This window comes from Cucurbita pepo, chromosome 1 (assembly GCF_057944985.1).
Source record: "Cucurbita pepo subsp. pepo isolate OVF chromosome 1, ASM5794498v1, whole genome shotgun sequence".
NCBI classification, from domain to species: Eukaryota; Viridiplantae; Streptophyta; class Magnoliopsida; order Cucurbitales; family Cucurbitaceae; genus Cucurbita; species Cucurbita pepo.
The window spans coordinates 5805460-5814150 of record NC_141798.1 but is presented as its reverse complement, the minus strand read 5'-3'; the positions used below and the strand labels follow the sequence as shown (position 1 = coordinate 5814150).

General features: G+C 31.7%; 1 protein-coding gene and 1 long non-coding RNA gene across 2 annotated transcripts; one reads left to right on the top strand and one right to left on the bottom strand.

The window, feature by feature from the left end:
• Nucleotides 1-245: 245 nt before the first annotated feature.
• On the top strand, nt 246-2609 carry LOC111804810 (uncharacterized). The gene is made up of 3 exons (XR_002816579.2): nt 246-424; nt 1032-1110; nt 1896-2609. It is a non-coding gene; the product is annotated as an uncharacterized LOC111804810 (long non-coding RNA).
• A 2893-nt stretch (nt 2610-5502) lies between these two features.
• LOC111804792 (zinc finger protein ZAT12) lies at nt 5503-6311 on the bottom strand. The gene has a single exon (XM_023689585.2). It carries the CDS (start codon nt 6202-6204, stop codon nt 5650-5652), a length of 555 nt encoding a protein of 184 aa, XP_023545353.2. The 5' UTR covers nt 6205-6311; the 3' UTR covers nt 5503-5649.
• Between the last annotated feature and the right edge of the window lie 2380 nt (nt 6312-8691).

Sequence of the window (8691 nt, the reverse complement as noted above, 5' to 3'; positions counted from 1 at the left end):
ATAACTATCTATCAAATTAAAAAAAGAAAAAAATAAAATATTAGTCATAATTTCTTCATCTAAACATTGAAATAATTATGAAAAATTATTATTATTATTTTGGCGCGACGTATGATATTGTCCGCTCTCATGGCTTTGCTTTGGGCTCTCCTAAAGGCTTCTTACCAAGATGGAGAGTGTATTCTTTGATTATAAACATTTGGAGAGTGTATTCTTTGATTATAAACCCATATGGAGAGTGTATTATTTGATTATAAACCCTTGACCATTCCCTAAATTAACGAATGTGGGACACTTTCATCCAACCGGGATTAGGGGAGGAAAATACTGAGGCTGCGAAGATATTTTTTGTGATGAATGGAAATGGAAGTGTAGCATTTGACGGAAGACGAGAAATTCATGTCCGCCGGACTCACCATTGCCAGTAAACCCCTTTTCTTTTTCCGCATTTTGCTTTGATAACACTAATTGCTTACTTGAATCATGCTTGAAATTTCGCGTTTAGGCTTCCTAATCGTTGGAATTTCGTGGCGATTCTTCTGTATTATAGTCAATCCCCTACGGTACGATTTGGTAATCGTCCTAAAATACCACCAATTTCCAATTACCTTTTGAAGTTCGCGCAAAACAGGAACTGGATTTTCTTTGTTTGAATATCACACGTGATTTCTTTCCTGAATTAAATCATCCACCTCTTTTCTCCTTTATCTCATGTTTAAATCCCTAATTATGATGAGAAGATCGCTTCCTTCTAGGTGCGGTATCAAGAAATCAGCAGGAAAGTACACAGAAATAACCTTTGTTGTTAGTTCCATTTATACTAAGCAACAATTTCCGTAGTGGAGGGACAAATTTTGTTGCTATCAATCTGAACAGAAACAAAAACTACGCGTCGTATGAACATTTGACCATCGAACTACAGGGGAGAAGTTTGAATGCATGGTTTTGTGTTACAGCCATGTCCTGATAGTGTGGCGGCAAGTTGTTGGGTTGATGATTCATAATGGAACTTTTCTTGTTTGACTTTGCAGTTCAAGGAAGGATGGCGTTCTTCAATTCCTACTGAACTTTTGTATTATATGCTGACTATTTGGGGTCCGTACATCACAGGTGAGGAAACTAAGCTGTTAGAATTAGTTTTGTTTCGTGGAAGCTACGGAGCTTTAGATTTTCAAAGTGAAAACCAAGCTTAGAAATGCTTATGTTCTGCTTATGCTTATGCTTATGCCTTGTGCTATTATGGGAGCTTGGAAACTCTATATTTGGCCCCTAAGACTAAGAACTAAGAACTTCCGTTAGTCTAATAGTAAATTTAGAGTGGACCTCTTGCATTTATTTCTGATAGGTTTGTTTATTAAAAGCTACTTTTGGCCTTTGGGCCATCCAAAGTGTCACAGACAAAAACAACTCTGTTGTGGTTAGATATATGATTGAGTTTTCAATTTTGTTCATCATGTTTGTACCATTTTGTCAATTTCTGGACTTCTGAATCATTAAAGACAAAATTGAAAAATGGTGTGAAGGACTTAATTATGGGTGAAGTCTTGTGGTTTTCTAAACTAAGTAGCTTTTCTTTCAATCATTTCGTAGTTGTAGGCATGTGCTGGACCATGTTCATGTACTGGGAAGTAGTATATGGCTGTGGTCGTGAAATCTGTCTCTTTTGTAATGGGAACTTAACAACAAATTTACAACTACCATTGCCATATTGGTCTTATTTTTTGCCCAATTAGAAAATTCCCTGAAGGTGGATAAATTGTTTAACGCCATGGACTTTTGGTTTCTGTTTGTGTGAACTAGTAGTTTAAAAATGCAGCAGCCCTTTTTGTTTGTTCTTTGTTTGTTCTTACTGTTTTCCAGGTGTGCTGCTTAACAACCCAGAATTTACATTTCAGATCAGCGGTGTTATGCTGAAGATCTCGAGACACCTGGTCAAATAGGTAATAATAATTCTGGTCTTTCTATTTGATGTCCAAACCTTTGAGACTTCCTGCTTGGATGAGATTATTTGTTATGAGAAATGGGGTTATGTAAATGGTTGCCTCCCTTTTAAGGACATGGGAGTGTGAGATCCCATGTTGATTGGAGAGGGGAACGAAACATTTTTTATAAGGATGTGAAAATCTCTCTCTAATCGTAAGGATGACTACAATATGTAACGGGCTAAAGTGAAAAATATGTGCCAGCGGTGGGCTTTGACGGTTACAAATGGTATGAGATCCAGACACCGGGTGGTGTGCCAGCGAGGACGCTGGCCCCAAATAGGGTGGATTGTGAGATCCCACATTGGTCGGAGAGGAGAACGAATCATTCCTTATAAGGGTGTGGAAACCTCTCCTTGTGATATGTAATGCGCCAAAACAGACAACATTTGCTATCAGTGGACTTGACTTCTTACAGAGAGAGTTCAATTACAATTTATACTCCGTCTTGTCATCATCAAGATGTCATTAAGGCCTTGTAACAGTTGAGTTCAGGCTAATGGGAAATAAAAGCTGCACTTGATGAACTCTTAATCTAGTGGTAAATGACACTAAAAGTCATTACTTGCTTAAGTCAATGCATATCTCTCACCAAGCCACCAATAAATAAGATGAGAATAATATGAAGTGGACTATTCCTAATCTTGCTGATGATCATGGAGTTGACTTTTTTAGAGCCTCACGTCTTTTTACCTCTACGCCTTGGTACTCGTCAGTAGAGGTAAAAAGATTTGAAGTACGAGTATGTCTGCAAAAATATACGGTGGAAAGATTAATGAATATTATATTATTTTTTTTGCAAAAGTTAACCAGAAGCTAACCCAATGCACTCGATAATTAAAATTTTGACATTTACAAATATAATAAGTCTCAAATTACGAAATTAAAACTCGAGAGGTCCAAAAAGCTATCAATTTAAAGGATCTTGAGTTGAATCTTTTGTTCTTTCTATATAATTAACAAATAATTGAATCAATTAATGCGTTTGGAAAATTTTAAATCAAAGATTTTAAGATAATTAAAAGAAAAAATCCAAGATGATTTTCTGTTTTAATATGGAAAGATTTTCAAGTATAAAGTCAACACACGTGTGAGAGCCTACTTTTGGATATTAAAATTGGCAAGAAAGTCAACTAGAAATTAGTAATTTTTTTAAGTCTAATTTATAATTAATGGGTAATTGTTTTTTTTTAAAAAAAATATTTTAATGAGGTGACGTATATATTAACAATATTTTCTAAAATTATTATGTTATTAATATTTATTACATTAATTATTATAGAAATGGAGGCGGTGAATCTAGTCTTGAATGTAACACTTTCCAATATTTTCTTCGCGTATTTTATAATCTTCATAATATTATTAATTTTCCGCTTTCAATTTCAACGTTTTTCCACTTTACCCACCAAAAAATAATCTAAATCAATCCACAAAATTTAAAAATAATTAGTGTTCCGCCAATCCGGTCTCGACAAATGGCGCAACCCTATTGGCTATGACTAATAATGGAATTTCAAACAATTTCATTTTGAGAATGTCTCGAGTTAGGTTGTCGTGCATCCTAAAGTTGGACCATTTCCCTTTGTGTCCTATGGGATTTTTGTTTTTCCAATTTATTTTTTCAATCAAAATTTCAAATTTAATTTATAATAATAATAAAATATACTAATTATTGTAATATTTTTTAAAGATATAATTAGACATAATTGATCAGTGCAATTAAGCTGTATTAGTTTCTTCATTTATTTTAAATATTAGGTATCAATTATGTTACCCTAATTAATCTTTCCTCGATAATCAAATTAAACTAATCTCATTTAAATAAAATAACTTTAAAATCAAATATAGTTCGGTACATAAGACACTCAAAAGTCGTCCATCTCTATTAAACTTTATTATTTTAGGTAAATATAAATATTTGATTTATTAATTTTATTTATGAGCTTTTTAAAAATAAATACTACGTTATTTTGTTATTATTCGAAATTCAATTTTATGTGAATGAGATTTTTATTAGTTAATATAAAATTTTCTGCTATATTAATTTAATGGCTCTGTTTTGTTGACATAACAATGGATAAGTTCACAAAAATAAAAAATAATAATAACAATTGTATTTAAAATTTATATTTAATAGTAAATTTATCTCCTATAAGGGTATATTGGTCTTTTTGACACATATATTTCCGATGTAAATAGATTATGTTGTGGCGTTTCTTAATATTTTATTATCATAATCACTCTTATTCTAATGTAGTCTATCCATCTTTTGTTAATACCTCATAAAAAAATATAATCAAATCACATAATTATTATAGGTTTATAATCTTATAATTGAAAATAAATTATGTAATTGAATTAATAAATAATTAATTAAAATGGGAACAAAAAAACAAAAAAAAAAAGAATTGGACAAGTGGAAAAGGGTTTGTTTTTGTTGGCGTAGGGTAGGTGTATGGAGTCTCGTGCTACCATATACAATTCACCAATTAATTTGACAATTTATACATTCAACTACCCTTATATTCATATTCCTCCTCTTTTAAATACAATATATACCCAAAAAATTAATTGATTAATTACTTTTTTCCCAAAAGACAAAAAAACATTGGAATATATATTTCACTAAATTATGTGTCACTACTTATTTGGGCTGATTTAATTATTAAAATATTTAATTTCATTTTTTAATATTGGCTAACTTTAATATATATATATATATATATATATATATATATATATATATATATATATATATATATATATAGCTAAAGCTTTGCAAACATTTCTGTTTTTTTTTAAAAAAGTATTTAATCTTTTTAAGAAAAATCATTAATTATTATGAAAGTCTTTAGAATTATTATTTAACAAAGAAAATCAAAATTAATTAAGTCTTTAGTTATTATCCACTTAGCCTTATAAATTGAGTCAGTCGAGTGACTAATGTTAATTAATATTTCCGTTAATTTTGAGAGAAAGAAAAAACTAGTTTATACCACGATTAATTAAAAAAAAAACTTCGAAACTGATTTTTTAGAAAAAGAAATTAAAACCATTTAACAGTTTTTTTTTTTCTCTCTCTGTTTTGTTAAATTCACTGTTTCATGTATTAATTATTAGTCGAGATTGATGATTCTCGGAAACAAAATCCTAATTAAATAATAGATCTTAAATATTAGAAATGCTAAAGTTGTGAAATTCTGTATACGTGCAATGTAATTGAAGAAGAAAGATGAAAAAATTGATTGTTCAATGGAATTATTTCTTGAAATTAATATGGACTTAAAAGTATAATGATAGAATATCAAAATTTACCGAACACCACAATGAATTAAAATTGATTTCTAAGAGATCGTGAAATGATCGCATACCAAATTAATTGAATTATACGCTTTAATCGCCTCTGGATTTGAAATGCTTGAGCTTAGATCAATGGAGAGATATACGCCAAACTGATGTAAAACGGATTTTCACATGAGTTATCGATGAAATTGAGAAATCGGATGCAACAGAGATTGAATTGAAGCATATGAAAATCTGGATTTATGTATGTACTATATGTTGTGAACGAACAAAGAGATGAAGATTACAGTATCAAAAAGGAAAAAGAAAACGCAAAAACTAGTATAACTCATCGTGTTCGATCTGATTGAATATGAACTCCAATTCAGAAGAAACAATCAACCATGGAAATACTCTTTCCAAGCTGAAGAAACTGTTTATCGTTCTCGGACGGAGTCAAATTCAGATCCAAGCACAGAATCCTTCCACCGCCGTTCGTCTTCTTCACCGCAGGCGGTTGAGAACGCGGCGGATGAGATAAACTACTCGGATGATTTGTAAGTCGAGCGTGATCGGTCAACAGCGTCGTAGCTCTATGTCTCCTCATATGTCCACCAAGCGCTTGACCAATCGCGAATTCCAATCCACAGATACTGCACTCATGCGTCTTCGGCTTGGTTGGAGATCCTTGCGATGAAGATCCATCGGAGTTTCCGCCGTCTGGTCCTACAATTCGCGGCTTCTTGTGACTGGCGCGGTGGCCGCCTAGGGCCTGAAACGACGGAAACTGCCGATTGCACGTCTTGCACTCGAAAACACGATTCGGTGAAGACGACAAAGACGATTCGAAATCTGTAGTAGTGGACGCGCTGCTACGAGAAAGTAGCATCAAGCAGTTCGCCATGGTTGTTATGCTCTCAAGATCTCTCTCTCTCTTCATGATGATGGAAGGAAATGTATTCTCTCTTTCTCTCTGTCTTCGTGAAGAAGGTGGAAACGGAAATGGCGTTTTCGTTTCGATTGAGTGAAGGAATAGAGTTTTGAACCGGATTGGTTGCGTTGATATTTATATACGTGAGGAGAGAGAGAGGGGGGAATAAGTTGACATTTTAGAATGACATTTGTGCCCTCGGTTTCTTGTACCAGAAGTAAGACGGAATACTGGAAAAGTTGGGAATTAAAAAAGCTTGGCAAATGATAAACTGAGTGAGGGCAGTTTTGTCATTTGAGTGAAAAGAGATAAAATGTACGCGTTAGCATGAGAACATAACCGCGTGGCTGAGTTCACACGCTCTTTTGTACTGAGTGAGTAGCCGAGTTCCCTTCTTCTTCTTCTTCTTTTTTTTTTTTTTTTTTTGATTCAATCCTTCTAGAAGATTCCAACTCTTTCATCATGCAATGACACAATTAAAAAATAAAAAATAAATCTAACGTACCCAAAAAGGTCCGTAAACCATAACAGTCTGACCCACTACTAGCTAAAGGAAGTTTTTCTTAATTTCCATTTTCAAGGGTGGTGGGATCTCACAATCCACCCTTTTGGAAAACGAGCGTTCTTATTGGCACAATAGATATTGTTTGTTTTAGTCTGTTACTTATCATCGTCAACCTCACGATTTAAAAATGCATTTATTAGGAAGAGACTTTCATACTCTTATAAGAAATATTTCGTTCTCCTCTCCCACCAATGTTGGATCTTGCAGCAGTGGTAGCTTGACTAGTGAAGTTCAATTAATCTAATATTTTTGGGGAAATTTTTTGCTTATATTTTTTTTATTATTTATTTATGGTATTTTTATTTGGAGAAAACAAAATTAATGATTAGAAGTGTCTAAAAATTCATTTTATTTTGCAAACTTAGTCGTTCATCTATAAAGAGGCTCTATAAAAGGGTTTAGGGATAGGGTGTGTGACCAATCAAATTTAACCAATCAACATTTTTTTTCTTTTTTTTTTTTGGAATCACTCAACATTTAATTAAATTAAATTTAAAAAAAAAACGTTTTTATTAAGCATTCATTTAATAACGATGTCGATTTTTATTTTTATATATTATTTAAAAAAATTAATAATTGATATTCAATTACACTCTAAAATTTAATTTTCATTACATACATTTTTCAAAATGGTAAAAATAACCGATTTTTTTTTTAAAAAACATCCAATTTTTGTTTTAAAATTTGGCAACGAACATATATTGATTAAATTTCTACATGTAACTCTTTTTGTTTATTAAACTCAAACAACACATAACTTACATTAATCTTCGAACGTCATGAAATTCTTCATTTATCCTCTTTAATTATTAAAGAGGGAGTTTCATTATTAATTTAACATTTTCTTAAAAAAAAATGGAAAGAACTCATTTGGTCATCATTAAAACAAAGAGAATTTACAATGAACAAAAGAGGTGAACACGGCAAGTAAAACGCGGAGTTTAATGAAGGGTTGACCGTTGTACAACTTGTACTTAGCCACTAACGGCGCGCCAGCCGCCAACCAAAAAAATTAAATAAAATATTTCAAAAATTACATAAGTGGGGACCATCCGTATTTTTCTTTTAAAAGTTAATGCTTACGTGTACGGTTTCCCAATGACTGGTCTATCCAAGTCAACATAGTGACGTGGGGCGTGTGCTGAACACCACGTGGCAAATACCAATTGGCAAGGCATAATTTCTAGGAAACTTCCTCTTCTTTCAATCTCAAATATTTAATTTCTTTTTTTTTTTTAATTATTAATGTCTAATATTTTTATAAAATAAATAAATAAATAAAATATTCCTATAAGAAATTTGTGAGATAAATGCAAATACTTTATGTGGCTTTTATAGGTTGTTGGTTGAATGTGTCCAATCAGAGGAAGATGACAACATACTCGAGTCAAATTATGAAGAGTCCTTGAAAGCGGATCTTGTAATTGGTGGTTGAACCGTTAGGTTACTCGAAAGATCCTACTCCGTGCGAAGGAGGCTGCCTCGAGCTTAGTTTTTGAATTTTATATTTGTGTTAAATAATTTCTTCAATATTAAAAAATATATATATCATATGTATTTTCTATTTGTATATAAAAATGTCTTCGATCCTATTTCTAATAGCTTAAACGGTTGCATTCAATCCTCTCGATTAGATATCGTACATTTTATCGTTATCTTTTATTTGTATTGCATTATTAAAAAAAAAAAAAAAACGATAAGAGTTGAGTTATGTTGTACATTAATTACTTTTATGGTGCGAAGATGTTATTGTCGATCACAACATAGATTCATATGTCTATTCCCTGTTGCTTCATTATCACATACCACTAAACGTCTTAAAAAACGTCAATTTCGACTATAACTATATATTAATATATGGTTTATAATAGACTACTTTTGTATTAAACACACAACCATAAAACAAAATTTATAATTTTTTTTTTTACAGT